This window comes from Leptonotus elevatus, chromosome 19 (assembly GCF_054856555.1).
Source record: "Leptonotus elevatus isolate MCC_2025b chromosome 19, RoL_Lele_1.0, whole genome shotgun sequence".
NCBI lineage: Eukaryota > Metazoa > Chordata > Actinopteri > Syngnathiformes > Syngnathidae > Leptonotus > Leptonotus elevatus.
Genome location: NC_141257.1, coordinates 2711789 through 2733183, shown reverse-complemented (window position 1 = coordinate 2733183; position 21395 = coordinate 2711789). Strand labels below are relative to the sequence as shown.

Genomic DNA, 21395 nt, shown 5'->3' with positions numbered 1-21395 from the left:
CCTCTGGTCCCGCCTACTACTGCGAATTAACCAATGAAGTGCTTAGAGTGGGCGAAGTGTCGGAGTGGACAATAATAGACCAATCAGATGGCAGAAGAGAGAAACTTACCAATTAAATTTTAAGGCGGGGCCATTGCATCCGAGGAAGAAAGAAGGCTTTCAGCACAACCGATGATCGCCATCTTTGACACGTTCAAGCCAGGGTGTGCGTTGCGTATTAACTTCGCCAACCGTTTTTGTGCTCTTTTACATACTTATTCGATAATAATAATAAGGATCGATGTCTCGTTTTTATCATAACCGCGGCGGCGGCGGCGGCATGGGGATGTACCAGTTCAACCCTCGCCGAGGCGGTGGAATAGGCGGTCCGATGCGGGGCGGTATAATAGCAAACCAAAATTTTAGAAATCATCCTTTCCAGAACCAGAATCGTCGGGGAGGAAACAATGACTTCAACCGGGGACAGCAGTCGACTCCCCAGAAGCCACAGAACAACCAAGGCGTATCAGGCCTCCCAGCTCCGACCCCCGGGCCTGCTCTCACCATGAAAGGCCCGATGGACAAGTTGCAGGAACAAGAAAAGGCGACAACCCCCGCGACGGAGACGAAAGTTCAGCCAAAGCAAGAAATCACATCGGCCCAGCCCAACCAGAACCCGCAGCTCAAGTCACCAACTCAAAACGCTAGTAACCCGCCACAACAACAACAACAGCAGCAGACTCAATCTACGGCCGTGAGTCCAAAGTCAGGTCCTCAGCAAAACCAACAGAATCAGAAAGTAGGTCCGCTACCGAACCAGCAGAAAGTAGGCCCGCAACCGAACCAGCAGAAAGTAGGCCCGCAACCGAACCAGCAGAAAGTAGGCCCGCAACCGATCCAGCAGAAAGTAGGCCCGCAACCGATCCAGCAGAAGGCAGGACAACAACCGAACCAGCAGAAGGCAGAACAACAACCGAACCAGCGGGTTGGCCAACCGCAAAATCAACTGAATCAAAGGGGAGGCCAGCCGCAGAACCAGAGGGCAGGCCAACTACAAAATCTGCAGAACCAGAGGGCAGGCCAACTACAAAATCTGCAGAACCAGAGGGCAGGCCAACCACAAAATCTGCAGAACCAGAGGACGGGTCCGCAGCAGAACCAGAGGGCAGGCCAACCACAAAATCTGCAGAACCAGAGGACGGGTCCGCAGCAGAACCAGAGGGCAGGCCAACCACAAATTCAGCAGAACCAGAGGACGGGTCCGCAACAGAACCAGAGGCCAGGCCAACCACAAATTCAGCAGAACCAGAGGATGGGCCAGCAGCACAACCAACAGAATCAAAGGCCGGGTCCGAAAATGGGGCCCCAGATGAATACAACATTGCATACACCGGTGCAAGGGCAGACGCAGCAGCAGGAGACCCCTGGCACAAGTTCGGGGGAAAGTAAATTTCAGGTTAGTTTTTGTACTCTTTCCCCAAATTAAAAATAATAGTCTTTTAAAAGACTCAAAAACGCTTAAACATCGTAAATGTCGCCCAAAAATGGTTGTACTGTAGTTATTTTATATGTTAGTGTTGTGTTGAAATTCATATCGCTTAGCCTAACCGGGCGGTGCTGCTAAAAATCCATTCATAATGTGTGTTTCCTGTCTTTGTCTCGCGCAACCGCTTGCACGGAGGGTTAAAATCAAACGCACCCTTCGGGATAGCGTCCCCCGTCCGCCATTTTGTGTGAAAAAAAATCCATCGTCACAAACTTACATAATCGTTTGTTTTTGACCTACATATTTATTTTCTCTTTATATCGTGATTTTTTTTCTCGACCGCGAAAAAATTGTAGTAGCAGATTTGAGGTTGTTTGCGCTTCATGGTCGATATGAACGAACGTTAACCTCGAGAGACGAGAAAATGGCGACCAAGAAAATAAGTCATGGCCTAACTTATTTGTGCCCCTATTTATTTTTATTTGCGTTTTGTACTATAAAGAGTATTGTGTTTAACACAGTTGTTGTTTTCCCATATATATATTTAGCAGGACTTAAAGGCGACTCTGTCCATGTTGCTTAAGCCTGGCGAGAAAGCATACACACAACGGTGCCGTCTGTTTATCGGAAACCTCCCCAATGACATCACAGAGGAGAATTTCAGAAAGATTTTCGCCAAGTTTGGGGAGCCCAGTGAGGTCTTCATCAACAAAGGAAAAGGCTTTGGCTTCATTCGACTGGTAAGGTTTGACATTACTCATGAATGCAAGGATTCTCTTTGTTGATTATGCCATGAAATTATTGTCACATTTATTGCAGGAGTCTCGTGCACTTGCCGAGATAGCAAAAGCCGAACTGGACGACCTTCCGATGAAAGGGAGAAGCCTCCGCGTCCGCTTTGCCACTCACTCGGCGGCCCTTTCCGTGAAGAACCTGTCGCCCTACGTGTCCAATGAGCTACTGGAGGAGGCTTTCTCCCAGTTTGGGTTGGTTGAAAGGTCCATCGTCATTGTCGACGACCGTGGGCGCTCCACTGGCAAGGGTATTGTCGAGTTTGCCTCCAAGCCCGCTGCCAGGAAGGCCCTTGACCGGTGCAACGAAGGTGTCTTTCTCCTCACCACGTGAGTTTTAGCCCAGTTTTAATGCTTCTGTTTTTTAACTGTATGAATTCCCCATTGGCTGTATTATAGTCCATCAAAAGTTCTATACCCCGTCTTTTAAAATAAGTAAAAAAAAAGTATATTGAACAGAACACTGTAAGAACATGCTGCCATGTTTTTGTTTCAGGTCACCAAGGCCCATACTCGTGGAGCCTCTTGAACAGTGTGATGATGAAGACGGACTTCCCGAGAAGCTGGCACAGAAGAACCACAGATACCAATCGTAAGCACGTCCATTGTCACCTTTTGACTGTCCTCTTTGTATGGTATACATCCACAGTTTAACAGAACATTTTTTGTCCTTCCTGTATACTCTGAACAGAGAGCGAGAGGAGCCCCCGCGCTTTGCCCGCCCAGGCACCTTTGAGTTTGAGTACTCCAAACGCTGGAAATCACTGGATGAGATGGAGAAGCAGCAGAGGCAGCAGGTGGAGAAGAACATGCGCGAGGCCCGCGAGAAGCTCGAGAGCGAGATGGAGGAAGCCTACCACGAGCACCAGGCCAACCTTCTCCGCCAGGGTAGGACCTTTTGCGGCTATGTCGTCATCTCAACTGTTGCAGTCCCCTTCAGCTAAATTTTCACATTCCTTCGCAGACCTGATGAGGCGGCAGGAGGAACTGCGACGCATGGAGGAGCTCCACAGTCAGGAGATGCAAAAGAGGAAGGAAATGCAGTTACGGTACCGATGTTCATCTGGCTGGAGGGCCACGCGCTTTTGTCCACGTGCATGCCACAGCGCATGCTTACGGTTTCACCTCTTTTGCGGGCAGGCAAGAAGAGGAGCGTCGCAGGCGAGAAGAGGAGATGCTTCGCCAGCGCGAGATGGAGGAACAGATGCGTCGCCAGCGAGAGGAGAGCTACAGGATGGGCAACTACATGGATGTGAGTTCAGCATTTGGCAAATGAAGAGAGAAACCTGACGTTGAATGAAATTGTAATGTTTTTGAATTCTTTTTTTTTTTTTTTTCAGAGGGAGAGAGACATGAGAATGAGTTCCGGTGGTGCAATGGGCATGGGAGGTAGGTTTTTTTCTCTCCCTCTTGGTGGATAATGCTCAGTTCTACTTCCAAGCATTCATTACAGAAGGCTTATATTTAATGTCAGCATTTGGAAGAATCTGCATTATTTTAGTGCACAGCCACAAGTGCTGAAATGATTAGAATCTCAGTTAAGAATGTTTTGTAGTCATGGCAGTAGAGTTGATTCCAGGCGTGGGTGAATAAAACTCCATGCTGGCTGGTGGCTCGCCACCCACAGCTTATTCCTTATTTTTTTTTTATCCTGTCTTGGTCTACAGCTGGTGACACATCTTAAATATCTGGTACTTTTCCAGTAGAACGTTTACAGGAGTGCACACTGCACAACTAAATGTCAGGTCTCTTGCTTGTTTTTGACCCGTTGATGTTCATGAATCAGATATGTCCTACGGCGCCGTTACCCAGAACTTCTCCTTGAGTGGAATGGGATTTGAGGGGCAGCAGTCAATGGGAGCGTCTCCAGGATCCCAGATGAGCAATGATTTGGTAATGTATTCCGTTTTTCGTTGATGTTGTATCTCGTGTCAGGCGTTTCCCATCCAGTGGGAGATGACTTGGAACAGATTAGTCGCCTCAAATGATGGCTTGGCAGGAAGTTGGCATCTGCCCAGGCATTATGACCACACACTTGCCACTTGTTGATTCTGGCGGATATGATTGTCACATAAACTAAAAAAAAAAGAAAAAGAAAAGAGCATTGGCAAGCCATTCCCCCTCAATTTTATCAGTGGTTAAGCTTAAAGCTGACTGTCAGCCTGCACTAAATTCTTAAAACTTCTGTCATATCGCGACATTTTGTGCTGTGGATTGCTACTGCAAGCCCTGTCTCTTGTGAGCTGGACAGGCACTTTTTTTCTTGGCATCTACCAGTCTTTTTAAAGCCCACAATTGTTGATATACGTGCGAGCAGACTTGAAGTGTAATCCGTCGTGCGAAGAAATCCTTTGGACGACGTCTGTGTGTTTTTGTGTGCTCCTTTTTAGTGCAATGAACCAACTACTATGATGCAAGTAGGCACGTATTTCATCCTCGTGAACGGCTGTATTTTTTATATAGTGTTTAGTGCAGGCTGGCGGCCAAACCACAATCAAGAAGTGACTTATGATAATGAACTCCTGGGGGGGGGGGGATAGGCACAGCCTTATGACTTGAATGCTCAGGTGTTTTTTACTGTAGACTGCATACACAATAGAAATGTCAGTTGGTCTTTATTCTTCTGGATTGTTTGCATATAGACTGACAAAGACTGCTGGACAGTATCTGTGGTTGGCACCTCTAGCATAATTTTCCACCTGAAAATGAAGTACATTTTTTTTATAAGGAGCATAGTTGTAGAGGTCACGCAAAATGAGGTTGTGTTTCAACCGTTTGACACTTTTGTGACATTTTGTTGACATGTTGTCTTTTGAGACACTCTGCCATGAATATTATTTCGCTGGCATCGGGCAGAAGAAACGTCCCAAGTCATTTTCCCACAAATCTATGCTACCAGCCCACACATGTATGTGGTCACGTTTGCAAATTGAACAATCGAAAGATTGGAAAATGGCTTGATCTCTTGGATACTACAATGTTTATAGTAAAGAAGATGCTTTTTTTGGGTGATAATTTTGGCGGTACGATTCTGCCCGATGCCAGTTTTTTTAAAAATATATACAGTGCTCAATTCTAAATGAGCAACACCATCTTTTGTTCATTCCTCTGTGAAAACAAGAACAGTTATCTGAATTTTGATGATAACTCACAAACTTATTTAGAAATACTCTTCACAATGTATTAACTCAATTTGTTACCCATAAATTATTTGTACGCGTTCGTCAAATATAATTAGCAGTCAATGACCCACATTTGTAGGTTTATTTTGTGGTATACTGGAGGAAGCACTGATTCTGACAGCAAACTAGGGCTGGGCGATATGGCCAAAAATTCATTGGCATTCAGGACGATTATGATTTTAATCGAATAAACCCAACAAAAATTTTTTTTTAAAGGTTTGATTTATTTATGCAAAATGTTAAGTCAACAATAATGTATACTGATTCTAAATTAGTTTTACCATAAATTTAACATTCATAGTTTGTGCTTAAATGCCACAATTAAGTAGTTTGCAGCGCTTGTAAAGCACCCATCCAGCATTATCTGCTACTTGTTCAAAATTGCAACTCACAAAAACATTTGAATGTAACAGAACATAAGAACAACATCTTTTAATAATCCAGTAGACAAAGTTGGATTTCACGATTGAGCAAATTTTCAACCATTTTGATTTTTGAAATTACAATATTATCGAATTAATTCAATTTATTGCCCAGTCCTACAACGAACTGAAGCTTCTCTATTGCACACGTGCCTTTTAGCCATGCTGTACAATCATATAAGTTCAATATGTCTTATAGCACGTAGGCAGCAAATGAGCTGATTCATTTGCACCCATGGGCCGTTTTTAAAATCAAAAGGACATGATCACATTTGTTATTCGTCTGAGGTTGAGTACTTTTAGTTCTGTTACCATAGTTTTTGTTTTTTCCCCTAAAGCAGTTTCAAAATGTAGGACCCTATGAAATCTGGATTTGTTTACACTGGTTCCCGTTTAAATCTGTGAATTTGTATTTCTCAAAAGCAATCTGATCAGAATTGCCGCCGTTCATGAAAAACCCTGTAAAGTGAATTTGTCAACGTTTCTACATAGTCAGGGATGCACGATAATATCGACAATTATCGACCACGTTTACGTCATACAGATAAACCAGATGATAAAGAAATCCGCCGATGTGCGTTTGTGGTTCAAGTTGTGCACAATTTCTCAACCCCTCTCCTATAGTAGTGTCATTTATTTGTGACATAATGCTCGCGACCTCGTTCGTGTTCACAGAAGATGCAACATTGCGACATGGCAGTCGCCAGTGTGGGCTTTTTTTTACTGTCCTGTTATAGAAAATAACTAACACATATTAACATAAGTTTATACTGTATTGTGGACACCTGTATTTTCTTTAACAATGAGCTATTCACTTCTTGTACATGAAGCGATGTCAAAGTGACTTTGACTGATAAGTCTGCTCGATACAGACTTCTTGCTTTCCTGTCTAGCTGACGCCTCCTTTTCTCTTCCCAAAACCTAACCAGGCTGCATAAAAAAATCTTCCCATAATGATTTGCTGCCCACACTCTCACAGATTACTTCTTGTAGACTGCTCTCTCTGTAAGACTTGTGTTAACCAGACTGTTTTATTCATCTCACCCAACTACTAAAAATTCCATAACACTCCCCAAAATATTACCCTCGCAGTTTTTTGTTGCATTTTTAAACTAGGCTGTTTTGGCAAACTCAAGGAAGGGAGGTGTGCAAAAGTGTACTATATAAGAGCACCAATGAAGAGTGCCTTCATTTGCATCAGCAGTTACCCGCGTGCAGTTAAACCCCAAAATGCATCCCAAATGTCTTCCCTTTTCGGGGTAGTTGTCTGGCATGGTTGCTTTAGCGTGCCTTGTGGTTGGCTGTGAGTGCACGCACATCACACAGAGAAAAGGCGGAATGGCGAGGCATGTGGATTTTTTAAAAATATTTTTGTAAGTCTGACACCACAGCTCGCTTGTGAACTGGGGCTTTGTGTTTATATGGCTGCTTTAGAGTGCTTCGTTGTCGCAGCTTGTAAAGGCCCTGCGACGTTACCTGTGCGGTGTCAAATTTAGAAGCCATTTTCACTTTACAGGGACTTTTACACAAAAACCTGAACTGACATCAGATTTCCCATTTGAATCGCTTTTTGTTTTTGACTGACTCCACCTTAGCCACTTTGCATACGAGTGTGACTTAATTTGACCACTACTTTATGTACGCTGATGTCAGAACTCCCATTCTAAAATTGCGCGTTGAGCTTTCAGTGTAACGCGTTTCTCAATTTGACAAAACCTGTTCGGTTCCGTCAACGCCGTTTCCACTCGGCGGATTTCATGGGGTCCTACGGTAGCAGAGCTGACGGCTATAAGCGACTACAGCCTCGGCTTGGTATGTACTGCTGAGGCTGCGAGGGAGGCATTGACTAACGAAAGCATTACCCTTTCTTCCTTTTCCGTATGTAACCTGTGGCACCTGTGGACCTTCATATTGGAACGAACGTTTTCTTCGGATGTGTGGCCTGCTGCTTTTGTTGATCTAAACATGCATACACGAACACACATTTATATATTTATATATATATATATATGCATACACACACACACACACACACACACACACACACTCACTCATACATCTCCCTCCAACATGGACATGAACTGTGTGCTTGTGCACTGCCCCCCCACCCCTTATGAACACCCACCACCCCCTTGCCCGCCTTACTGGCACGTTGCCCTCCACAGCGCAATGAGCGCTTCGCTCAGGGCGGTCCCCGAGGAATGGGGCCCGGTAACGGCGCTTACGCCAGGGTCCGCGAAGACTTTGACAGTCCCGCTAAGAAAGCTCGTTTTTAAACACGCCCCCCTTTGACGTTCCTAGTTGCAGCGCGTTTTTTTTTTTTTTTGTACAGATTCCCCTAAAAAAAATAAATAGGCTGACTTAGTTTGTATTTAATTTCCAAATGTTCCAGCATTTTGTCTTGACACTTCATTTTATGACCAGTCAGTCTACTTTTTTTGTATTGTCACTAGTATAGGAAGCTGAGATTTCCCTTTAGCTGCATTTGACCCCTGTATACTAATTACTTTCTAGATGTACTGTGCTGTGTGATTGGTCGTGAATTGTAATTTTTCTTCTTAATTCTCCATGGCTGTGTTTGTGCCATCCACTTCAAAAGCATGTTACAATAAAAACAAAATTGAGTTCCATTTGGCCAAACTTTAATATTTATTCTTGCTGCGTTCAAAACAACCAAAGCTGCAGCATTTGGTTGTCAACAATAAAATGGCTCTGATAGCTCACTACCATCATATGGACCTTCGTGTAGTTGTATGACGGGTCAAGCATGCAGTGCTCATACCCCACTATCAAATCTTTGTATAGTGGTAATCAGAGATGCGTACTTTGCCTATCTCATAATTAACTCACCTGTCATAATTAACTCACCTGTAATTTACAGTATTTCAGAAAGTGGTCATTGAAGCTGAGGATTACAGTGTAGCATTTTTCCAGCTCACTCAGTGACTTGAACCCTGGATTTTCTGTTGGGGTCGATGTTTTTTCTGTATTGCCCACTGTTGTACAGAAAACCTTTTAGCCTTTTGGGGTCTCTTGAATTCTAATAATGAAAGCTTTACCTTTTATCCTTTTGTGCCCTGATCAATCAACTCGGTTATCTATAGACTATAGAGCACTTGGAAAAACGACCGCAGCTAAAACGAAGGGCTGTACACGAATAACATTTAAACGGAACATATGACATAATTTTAAGTAGAACAAAGTGGTGGTAGGGGTGGGGAATCTATGGGTACCTCTCGGTTCCGATCCAGGGGCCCATCATTTGATTAAATTCCGATTGAGGCATTCGATTCGATTCCGGTGCATCACTACGTTTTATAGTCCATGTAAAGCACTGGTACCAATTATTATTATATTTTTTAATATATATATATATATAAATGATTGCAGCCCTCAAGGAAGAGCAATGATTATTATTTCACACTTGGACTTTTATAAAAGTGGCACGGCAAGCTGGTTTACAATAGTCAAGTGTGCAAACAACATTTTTAAAAAGCATTTGCGTTAACAGATGTCTAACTTCCTCCTATCACAATACATTTACAAAAACATATTTAAACTTATCAATCTGGTTTAGCGTAACCTGTATTTTAATACATGAAAGTGCAATATACAGCAGACAACTGTGGCTTTTAGTTTCTTTAAACTTCAAAATTTTAATACCTCCTGAATCTTTTTAGTACGCATCAAAAAGACGATTATAGTTCCCACCCCTACAAAGTGGTAACGAAGTTTAAAGCTCAAGCCTTATGCTGTGTTTAAGGCAGGTTTTAAAAGTAGTCACCAAATGGTCTTGTCTATTGCCATGATATGTATGTATATTGACACACACACTCTGTAGGAGCTGTAGTAAGCAGTTATAAAGCGAGATGACGTTTTTGTTAATTTTCAATTAATTTCTCTTTCTAATTCTTGAAGGCGAAAATCAATTCATAGCTCTGCTGTATAATTAGTTGCACACCACACGGAGAACCAGGTCACAAGGACGATGCAGTCCAGTTGCCAATGTTGCATTTTTAGTCCGTGACTTTTTTGACTCCGAAGCGACAGCTGAGCTGCTGCTATCCCGAATTGCAGTCAAAACTGCTGCGCTGTGTGCTCAGAAGCTGTTGGACATGAGCGCGCGATGGCCGCTCATAAGCTTGAAACGCATCTTTATTGAGACGTGCGTCCTTTCACTTTTTTGGATTTAAGAAGACAAGACATTCTCCAGAGGAAGATCAAGTTGCAAACGTTTTGTTGGTTGCTTAATCAAAAGATTGCATAAGACGATGGAAGTTCGTCCGTCTGCTAATTGATTGGTTTGTCCTGCATCTCTTTATGATCCCATCTTTGTATGGTCTTTACATTTCTTGACAAACGTAGGTATAAACTTCCAACATTCAAGATTATGAGGCGATCAGTATTGCGCAGTAGAGCTGCTCTTCAGTGCTGCCATTGTACTTAACCACTGCCCGATGACAAATGTGCATTTCATAAACAATTAGCTCTGTAATAACAAACTTGAATCTATATTAATTATATCAGTGATATACATCTTTTTGTTGTTGTTGTCTTTGCTCCTCTTATAAACCAAGTGACCACAATCTGAAGAGGAAGTCTGTTCTGGAGGACAGTTCTTGCAGCCATTGGACACTCTAAAAATGTCAATTAGTTGGTTAGCTACATCGGGTACACAGAGGACAAGACTGATCATCTCAACTGGGTTAAAGTTATCTTTAAAAAAAAAAAAAAAAAAAAGTATTGCATTTATGGGTGTCGGTTGTCATCGGACAACTGGCAAATCATCGTCTGTTGACCAAATCAGCGGCGCTTTCTACGTTCCAGGATTGGTTGTTCCGCTGTGGCTTATGCTTGTATAACTCTTTGAAAAAGGTAAAAGACCCTCCCACTGACATACTTGTGCAGCCATCATGGCTACCGTCATCTCCAAGCTCATCCATTCAAAATGTTTTGGAAATGTTTGATGTTCGTTGTCCATCATCCCTTTTGATGTTGTTTCCCCGTAGCAACACATTTAATCGAAAGTCCGGGGGAATGTCTCGATGGCACAAGTTTTAAGCAATCTGTCGTCTTTTCTATGTAATTAATTTCCTCCTTAAATGGTTTCGTGGGCGATCCCTAACTGGTGCCCATTTTCAGGCGTCTACCGGGGATTCCTAAATTTGTCAATTTTGAAATGCATTTGATTCCAGTTTGGTCTATTAGTGGGGATTTAAAAACATTGAAGAGGAACATTTAAATAACATCTTAAAATAATGTTGTCCTAAATTTTACACCCAAGTAGATTATAGTTAAATGTTTTTAGCGGTTGGATATATGTAGTATATTCTGTATTGCTACTTTGATGTGCTCTTTACATTCTTTCTTTAACAGGTTTGACGGACTATAAAGATTTTGGACTGTGGAGGAAATTGAGGCTGTGTAGCGCTTTAGCAAATCTTTTAAACCTCAAGTGATGGTAGATTGTGAAAGGCTGCATTTGGCTTTGAAGTCAGTGTAGCACCAATGGAAATTGGTAGGTAACGGCCCCATCTGTGACTTGCATGACAAATGTTGCGGTAACCTCTTTTTTTTTTTTTTTAAATACAAGCTCAACCGGTTAACTTAACTCTTAACTGAGGTTGATACGTTTGAGTACCTGCTTCTTTGTTTCGATCTTTCAGAAGTTCTGTACCGTCAACGGCCAGATCAACTTGATGCTATTGGTCTGCTAAAAATATAGCAATTTTAGTGACAATAGGCATCAGACAAATTAATGTTACTATCAAGCATAGTAGTAATGTACAAATACAGGAGCCGAATAAGCTGGGTAAAAATGATAACGTCAAAATAATGGCAACGCGAGTAGATGCATAATATGAAATGGAAACCTTCTTCCTCTTTTAGTTTTAACGTGGAACTTTTAATTATGGCTGTTGTCATATTGCAGGAATGACTTCCCCTGTGAGTTTTACAGTCCATCCATGATGAGATCTGAAGGAAGACCACATTTCCTTTGAGGGCGTCGTTTTTAGCTCACGCCAGCGAGTGAAATCCGGGCCAATGTTGATCCTTGACTGTCCTTTCACCCGGGGTAGCTTTTGACGTATGCCATAAAGCAGTCTGCACATTTTCAGTTTTTTTTTTTTTGTGTGGCAGTGTTCCTACCATCCTCCTCAAAGTTGCTTAGTGCCAGTAAAAACGATACAGACCCCCTCAGGCAATGGCACCATTCAACTAGTTTTGAGTCGATGTTTTCATCAGAAGAGTTCTGAAAATATTTTATTACGGTTGAAAAAGTTCTTTAGTGCTACTTTAAAACAATGGATATTTGAACACACTGTGCAGAGACGTGTGAACAAGCGGCGTGTGTATGCATACGTGTACTGTAGTATGTTTTCCACTGCCCGCTGCTGATCGATGCCAAGGCAGCATTATAGAGTATAACATGTTGCTTAGACAAAGTAATTCGAAGTGCTTCACGCAATTAAAAAAAAATATATATTTTAAAAGCATTTACAAACAAGAATTTAGGACATTTGAAAGCAATGAAATAGTATCTTTTTTTTAGATTTTTGAAAAATTGATTTTACCATTGTTATAAAATCCTTAACTATAGGCATTTTTAGGGCTGGGGGGGGGCATGGCTTTTAACTTGGATTTATAGCATTTACACTTGGGGCTGATACCATTTCTCTCAGCAGCCATTTGTGTGCAGCGCAACAGCGGAATGCTGCTTTACCGTGTTTGCGTTGCACTTTTTGACACGAGTCTGCAGTCCTCGGAGCACTACTGGGTAAATGGTCAATTAGCATTTCTTTATTGAGGACTCAACCATTTAGTGTTCAATCACGATGCACAGACTTTTGATTCTTTACATTGTCGCTGACTTAAATTGATAGAAAACTCCGTAGTTGTAACTGGGATTCTTTAATGCCATTTAACGTTGTATGAAATATAAACTTTGAAAAACCTAATAACATCGTAAATGCATTTTTGCATCCATTTATCGTTAAGAGAATAGCACTTGAGCCAAATGTCCATCCAAAAAAAAAATATATATATATATATATGTTGTATGTGTGGTGTACAATTTGTTTTCTTTAACAGGTTTGTCCATCTTTAAAGGTGAGAAGGAACAATCCAAAGCCAGCAATTAAGTCTGCTGACTACAGAGCTGATGATTTTATTTAAGGGGGGGGGGGGGGGGTAAACTTCTGCAGTAGCTCGTGTGTAGCTCTCGTTGGGGTGGTGTGGATGGAAAAGGTACGACTTGATCTCCTTCTCTTCAAATTGGTGTTGTGAACGTCCGGTGTAGCCTATCGTTTGTAATGGTGCAAGATTGCTTTCATTTCTTGGAACAAGTTTGAATTGACTGCATTTAAAATGTATTTAAACTCATACAGTGGCAGCTGTACTTGGACTTTCCTTTACCCCGTCACATGGAGAGAAAAATGTGCGTGTATATATATTTGTACGTAGGTTTGAATGTGTTTATTCTTTCAAGACATGAAAATGCGTCCCTCGCATTGAATGAGCTAATATTCTGTAGCACCATGCTGTCGAGATGAAAGCGTTAACGTTGAAGATGAATTTAAATTCAAATTCAAATGTCATAATATTGGGCGCGTCATCTCAGAGCAAAATTGCCTGCTAAATCACGCGGCTATGCAAACCGTCGCTGCTGCAGTCTGGTGCTCGTGAGCAGAACTAAACCTGTAAGCGGGAAGTTTTAAGAATTGTTTCTGAGAAGAATATAAAATGCCTGTAAAGCCGAGTCTGTTTTGATCGTTTTGTTCAACGTTTGTATTTTACAGGAGAACGATTGTATTGAAGGACCAAAGAAAGCTATTAGAATTTTTTTTAAATCTAAATATACTTTCTATTTGATTTTAGATTCGTTTCAAGATTTTACCGGAGTGACTTATTTTACCCTCTAAACTTACGCTATCATCAGACTGTTAAAATATTTCATCAAATGTCAAAAAGATCATAGTAAATAAAAATAAGTCAAAGAAAAGCAGAATGCTCTGATAAGACTATTTTTTTTTAATTATTTTAGACACGGTACTAATGTGTAGAAATTAAATGTTGGGCAGGTTGTTTGCTAAAAACTGGCCCCATTCATCTCCATATAATATAGATTTTTAGTGACTGGCCACCATATTTCTCTATTCTTAAACTTTCGATTTTTGAGAATTTCAAAGCTAAATGACCCAACATTCTCTCCACGCGTTAATCTTGAGGCCTGGGGGGGGGGGGCATCCCATTCTATGCTACGTTGTATGCGTCTTGCTAAAAAATACTACAAACTTAATTTTTCCAAGCCCCATTTTAAAATTAAACTGGGTGAACAAACTTATCAATTTGTTGTATGTAATATGAGACAATTAAACATTTTTGGTCTCCTGGTCAAAACGCCACGTTGAGGGAAACTTAAAGACGGTGACAAAAATACCAAGTCTGCCATCTGTTTCTAAAGAAGCCCGCCAGTATTTATGGCTCACTTGTATTCATGTCCGGATTTTTTTTTTGTGGCAAAAATCTGTTCACTGTGAACCTAAACCTTATCTACCTACGATCGGGTCTACAAATTGTGGCCCGCTGTGCTTCAGTGTGTGTGTGTGTGTGTGTCATGTTTTTGGCAAAGCGAGCTGCGTTAGCCGCAAGTCAGCCAACTTGTCAGAGGCGGGCTGCCCCCAGTCCGCAAGTTACATTGCTCCCATGAGTAGTTCTGCAGCAGTCAGTGGACAGTAAAGCCTGGACTTGTTTGCGCTGCAGCCAGAGAGGTACGCTAACACGGCACGAGCGAGGTAAGTGCTCATCCATGTTTACCTTATCCGAGATGTCCCATAACCTTCTCCTCTCTGTCCTCACTCGCGTCACGGTGACAACATGAAGGGGAGGGGCTTCTGGCATCACACTTTTCCATCAAATGGCATCACAGTGCAGATCCTACAACTCTTGGATGTGTACATAAAAAAAAACAAGTGCCGTCGACTCTGCAGTGCGTGTGAATGTGATGCTTGTAGTGCCGCGTATCAGACGATGAGTGAGAGTGGCTGAGTCGGTGGTCGACTTTCTGGACCACGCGTCAAGTATGCCTTAAAACCTTCCCTTTTTGTTGCCTTTTTGACACGGGGCTCAGAAGCGCCTCGGTTGCTGTGTCGTAGGGCGGGCGGTGTTACTCGGGAGAGTTTGTATTCAAAAATGGCCATTTTCACTCTTGACGAAAAAGTGCTGCTCTTCAAACCATCCCTCGCGACTTGAAACTTGAACTGAATTAAACCGGTTTTGTTTCCACCAAGCAGAACAGTTGCCTTCGCTACACAATTATTTCACATGAGTATTTCCATCTTCAAGCAGCCCGTGCCGGTGTGCGTGCGTGCGTGCGTGCGCGCGCGCGTGCGTGTGTGTGTGTGTTCATACATCTGGTCTGGCCGGACCATACAGACAATTAGATCTGTGGCAACGTAAATTGCTGTCAACCCAGCGGGGGGTGCGGGTAGTGAGGTGTGTAACTCAAACACCCAACATGCCACTTTGTTTGGCAAGTCATTGAAATAAGGATGGCCAGTGAGAGAGCCACTTTTATAACTTTTGGCACTTTTCTGGCTGGCTATCACCAGTAGTAGAAAAAGGCACCTGGTAGTATATTGTGTTGATTAACCCAAGCGAAACAAAAAAAAGCTTTGTCGCCCTCATTGGCATCTATTATATCACAATTTACAAAATAATCATTGCTTACCCGTCCAAAGGTTACCTTGGTGATGTACTGGACTGTTTGGTGGACATTGCTATACCTCGACCAATGAATAATATTCATAGTACTTTTTTCTTTTTTTTTTGCTTTTGACTTTACTTATTCTGAACCCAGAACATGGCTTTGGTTTTTGGATCAAAAGTGTCTTTGTGGTTTTTCAGGTTGGTTCTTGCATATAACTGGGTGTGGGATTGAAGGATATTTTTCAAAAGAACCTTAAAGAAGTCTCAACTGGACTTAAATCTCTTTTCGTATCACATCTCTGTTGTGTTGATGGGGTTTGGGAGTCTTAAATGATTGTTTTGAATGACATAACAGGCTTTGATATTATTCTAAACCAGTGTTTCCAATCCCAACCTTCGAGGCAAGGCACAAGGCAACCCCCCCCTTTTTTTTTTTAATGCAAACCCCAAAACATGCTACCAAAAAAATGTGAATCCTGAGATTACCTAGTCTGAATTTACTCACAAATTGACTGTGTGAAATTTAGGTCTGTTAAACTGAAAAGGCGTTACTTTTATTCTAACTCTTAACTTTACATTGCTGCCATAGATGAACAAAGATATTTTATAACTAATAAACTTTCAAACAAATCAAGTGAAATTGGATTGTTTCCTAAAGCAGTGCTGATGACCCTCGATGGCAATCACTCATAACACACCATACATTTTAACATTATAGTCTCAACGCATAAATGTTGAGTAAAAAAAAAAAAAAAAAAAAAAGTCTGGTTTGCAATCATGACATGAGTCAAATTGTCAAACCGTTAAACAACATTCATGGTTTGCACACGACATTTGTACCAATAAATCAAATCTGAAGTCATTTCATGTGTTGTGGGGCGGGCGTACACGAATATCTTGTCATTATTACCGTCATTGTGCTTCCATCCTTGAGGTCGTCTCTTGTTGGGGCATCGTCCCGCCAGCGAGTGGCCATTGTGGTTGCGTGCTTCTCGAGGAACTGTGTTGTATCCGCTCTATCGAGGCCTGTCCATCTGCACTGTGATCCATTTCCTTTCTCAAGAGTCGAGAGGTCGAGACGGGTTTCGGTTGCCTTTCGACCAAAAACACGAGTGTGATGCCAGAACTCCCCTCGCGGCCACTAATGGCCGCCAACGCTACGCAAAGCGACTTGGCCTGTAGCGGAAAAAGCTCTGTTGCCACTTGGGTGTGGTAACACAACTTGCAACATAACCCAGGGTTCAGGTTTTTTTTTTTTTATATATATATATATTTATATATATAAGTATGCAGTGGTCTGGAGTTTTGTCATGTATCCTTGCAGCTTGACAAGTAAACAGCAGAGGTGGGGGACGTAAGTCGCCAATTTTAAGACTTGGATTTGTTGAGATAAACCTAAAGATGACTGTTTAAAGACCTTTGACTTTGTAGTGAGACTCGACCTAACTTGACAAACACAACAAGTCTTGAAACATTAGAAATAAACATTACGGAAGCTTTTTTATTTATTTTTTTTTTTTTTTTTGAAGCAAACTAAGGCAAGTACAGATCGTGAGTCGGGCTGCATAAGATATTGAAAAAATAGCGATATCGTGATATTGGCCCACAAGCATTTTATGCTTTTATCTGCGTTTAACTCAAATGAGCACCGCCATCCAATAGTTGAACATTATAGAGGTAATTAATTATCTAGGAATACATTTAGTTTGCCCAAAAATTTAATTCTTTCATGTCATTCATGTACACGTTAAATATTGCAATACTATCGATATTGCTATATTTAGCGACTGTATCGCATGTTTTTCCAATATCGTGCAGCCCTAATATGCAACTTTTACGACTTGACTTGTCGGACTTGCTTAAAGGTGGAATTTGAATGGCGACTCTCTTCACCCCCCCCCCCCCAAATCCCTTGACAAAAACCACAAAGCTGGTCTAAGCCACATCGGTAGCATTGCTTATTCATGTTGGAAAGTTGCCAAACATGAAATGTTACCGGTTTGACGCTGTACCTTTTTGGATCATATATGAGAGGTAATCAGCTTACCAGACTCCTGAAGTTTAATTTTCAGTCAAAGATGGGGGGCAGAGAGGGATGTTTTTCCCCTATAAAGACTTAAGTCAAATACAGTTTTAACTTTTAATATATGACGACGTTTTGGAGGGTTTTGGGACTCTGCGGCTTGTTTGACCCTCACTTGAAACCTGAAGGGCAAGACTTGAGACTGATTTAGGATTTGTATGTGTGACTGTCTCCCACCTCTGGTGAACAATGCCACTCATGCTCCCTACGACACTTCTACTTTCGCCAAGGTCACACTGCACAATTTCGCCAATTAACAACAATACCTTAAGAACTTTAAACATTGATCAGGGTCAACCTTTGCGTAAAGGTTTCTTCCGTTTTTATTTTCTGCTCGATGTTTTTGACATATGTGCCATTTTGAATGATTATGCTTTGCACAAGCTATTCTTTGCATTTTCTCGCATTATCTACATGGCTTTTGGTCAAACTTTATTTAAAAAAATATATATAATAATAATAATACTTTTTTTTTTTTTTTTTTACGTTCCTGCCGACTCAGGACCTTGTGTAGCGTGACCACGAGTCTCACATACGACATTAACACATTTTGTGTAATGCATGTTCATATCGTAACCTTTTTAGGACGCCGACACACACAAACCACGCACAGGCTGCCATTTTTATTTGGACTTTCCCTGTCGGCTTCTCATTGTTTTGCGTGTCTCGCCGCAGGAGCCTCCACTTGCCGACGGAGGGTGACCGGCCTCGCCGCTTCGCCATGACGGTAACTCCCAAATCTGTACATCATAGATTTGTAATTGAAAGAAACGCAATCTGAAATAGTGTCGTGCTCATTTTTGTGTACTTGTGATTTCCAGAGATCATGGTCACTTGGTGAAATGATGCAACAACCTTGGGGAGGGGGGGGGAGATCCCCGTTTGTCTGCCTTTACTCACGACGAGGATGTCCAAATCAGCGGTGTGTGTGTGTGTGTGTGTGTGTGTGTGTGTGTGTGTGTGTGTGTGTGTGTGTGTGTGTGTGTGTGTGTGTGTGTGTGTGTGTGTGTGTGTGTGTGTGTGTGTGTGTGTGTGTGTGTGTGTGTTTGTTTGAATACTTCAAAAATTCATCTTCATTTAAATGCCTAATTGTGTTTGTTTTTTTCCCCCCCTCCCCTGGCAGAGGTGCATTCCGTGATGCACCACTGGACGAAGCATGAGTGGATGGATACTCTAAAATATGAAAAAATAAAATAAAAAATACACTTGAGTCTTTACTCCTCTCCTTTCTGCTATTAAGTGCAACAGCACCAGGTAGCAAAACAAACAAGTCTCCAGTGTCTGATTACACCCCCCCCCCCCCCCAGCCTGCAACTGTATCGCCAACTCACTAAAAAAAAGTGACGTTAATCCTACCGAAAGCCTTCTCACGGTAAACGACATTAGTGTGTGTTTGGGAAGGTGCCGCATTTCCTTGGAGGAGGTCCAGCCCAGAGACACAGAAGCAAGGCGATCCACCCGCGGTGGCCAGATTGAATGTGGGTTTGTGTCACGCTGACCCGACACCGGAACACGCAATCCTCGCACCGCAGGCGCGTGTGAAAGCCTTGACCTTCACGGTCATCTGATCTGCGATTAAAAGCGAACACTTCGAACGAGCTCCTTTCGCGCGGAGGTTCTGTGCGTCAGCTTGGCATTGTCAACAAATTCCAGCGAAACCATAAATGCATCTTTCATACAGTCATGGAATTGAATCAGTTTATCACATTATTTTGTTTGGAAATTAGCAGATGTGACTATTTAGTAATTATATATTTTTGGTGTGTAAATGAATAATGGAGCTTAGTCTTGCAATCTCTTGTGTGAAAATAGCTTTGAAGGCACAAAAACCCTGAGAAAACGTACCCATAACAGACAACACATCCGGTAGGGTTTCACAAAGACATCCGTAGGGCTCGGTCTCAATTCTAATTTCCTCAATCCATTCTATTATCATTCACGAGAGTTCAGTTCGGTTTCCTTTTGTTTTTTCACGGTTCGGTTCACTTCAATTCAATCCAAATTTGATTACTGATGGAACATCAATTCTTCTTAAATGTCAACGACATGATAAAAACTCCACATATATAAAAAAATATACATTTTGTTGGTCAATTTAGTTTATAAATGAAAGTAACACGTGTTCTAATTGGATTGACATCAGCAAGGATGAGATTAAAATATTTTCATAATCAAAGTCAATAATTGTAAATATAAATTAACTCATTCACTGCCATTGACGGCTATAGACGTCAAACATTCATTTGAACTCAACATTTTTTTTCCACTTTTGTTGAGTATGAAAACTAAAACAAATGAATGTACATTTAGAACAGATATAAAATTTGTGATTAATCGTGAGTTAACTACTGAAGTCATGCGATTGATGATTACAAATTTTAATCGCCCCAAATTTTTTGTTTTCTTTAATTCATTCACTGCCATTGACGGCTATGAACGTCAAAAATTATTTTCAACTATTTCTATTAAACATTTTTTTCCACTTTTAACAAGAGTATGAAAACCTACATTAATTTTATTGTACATTTAGAACAGATATAAAATTTGTAATTAATCATGAGTTAACTAGTGAAGTAATGCGATTAATTACAATTAAAAATGTTAATCGCCTGCCTGTCGCCCCTAATTTTTAATATATATATTTTTTAATGAATTTATGACAGTGAATGAGTTTAAAAGATTCAGAAAAGTGTAATATCAGGTCTTTCATAAAAGAAAATACTTTTAAATTAATGTGAACAGTCAAGAAAAAAAAACTAAGACAAAAAATTGGCCATTAAAATGATTTTCTTAAGAATTTATGGGGGAAAAGATAAAATAATCAAGTCATGTTTTATGAATCGATACCGGGCGTGAAAAGGAAAATCGATTCCATATCGATGACTCCAATTTTTTTAACCCAGCTCTCCAAATCAGGCAGTAAACTTGAAAAAACTAAATTACGCCAAAAACTATTTTCAAGATAGAATATGTATGATTTAGCACAAGTCCTTCGCCATCTCCCATTTCCGACCTGTAAAATAACCGGAGAGGGATAAAACGGCAGGTGAGAGGAAATACTGGCAATGGGCCGCACCTGACCACTGGCCGTCATCCATCTTTAATAACGCTCGTTAATCATTGATGCACGCAGCTGCCCGCACAGACGCAGCGCAACTATCCCACCTGCGCTCACTTGTCCCTGTGGCCTCTGCCGAAGGAGGACGGCCACATCCGTCCATGTCCCTCGAAGCTGCCCGTGGGTGGCGGTAACGGCGTCCATCCATGAGTGGCATCGCCGGCGCGCCCCCTCCGCCGCCCGTCGTGCTCGGCGTGGCCATCGGCGGGACCTGGTACCCAAGGTCAACGGCTCCGGTCCGGAGGAGTGAGAAGAAGACTCCGCTGAGGCTCCCGTCCCTCGGATTGCCCAGCAGAGCACCTGGCGGCAGGCGTGGCATCAACGTATCCCAACTCAGGTAAATGGAAACAAAAACCGAAGTGATGGTAAGGAGTTGGACCGGTTTTTCGTTTCAGTTCTTATGGACCTTGTGAAAACTAGTCCTGGATTTGACTTGAGTTTAGTTGTGATTGGAATCTCGAATGTGAGAGTGAAACTGATCTGACCCGGCACCCCGCGGCGTTGACCACCATCGACCCCGACTTGTCTTTTGCACCGTGTCAGCGTTTGGTGTCACCAGAGGGCAAGTTAAGCATGTGACTGGAATTACAGAGTCATTGTTTAAGCCCCGTTTGATAGCGCCGCTC

General features: G+C 41.9%; 1 protein-coding gene across 4 annotated transcripts; it reads left to right on the top strand.

Moving 5' to 3' along the window:
- The first annotated feature begins 139 nt into the window (after positions 1 to 139).
- LOC147157457 (paraspeckle component 1-like) lies at positions 140 to 18861 on the top strand. Of its 4 annotated transcripts, none has more exons than XM_086063037.1 (12): positions 140 to 1435; positions 2017 to 2205; positions 2285 to 2586; positions 2753 to 2848; positions 2948 to 3144; positions 3221 to 3305; positions 3397 to 3508; positions 3597 to 3645; positions 4043 to 4149; positions 8026 to 18378; positions 18473 to 18573; positions 18775 to 18861. In XM_086063037.1, the coding sequence occupies exons 1-10, from the start codon at positions 281 to 283 to the stop codon at positions 8134 to 8136; spliced, it is 2403 nt and encodes an 800-aa protein (XP_085919163.1). In that variant the 5' UTR covers positions 140 to 280; the 3' UTR covers positions 8137 to 18378; positions 18473 to 18573; positions 18775 to 18861. The 4 variants fall into 4 exon arrangements, with proteins under 4 accessions (XP_085919163.1, XP_085919164.1, XP_085919165.1 ...); XM_086063038.1 differs by having other exon boundaries at positions 2014 to 2205; positions 3221 to 3299; XM_086063039.1 differs by having other exon boundaries at positions 2014 to 2205; positions 18327 to 18378.
- Positions 18862 to 21395: the final 2534 nt, after the last annotated feature.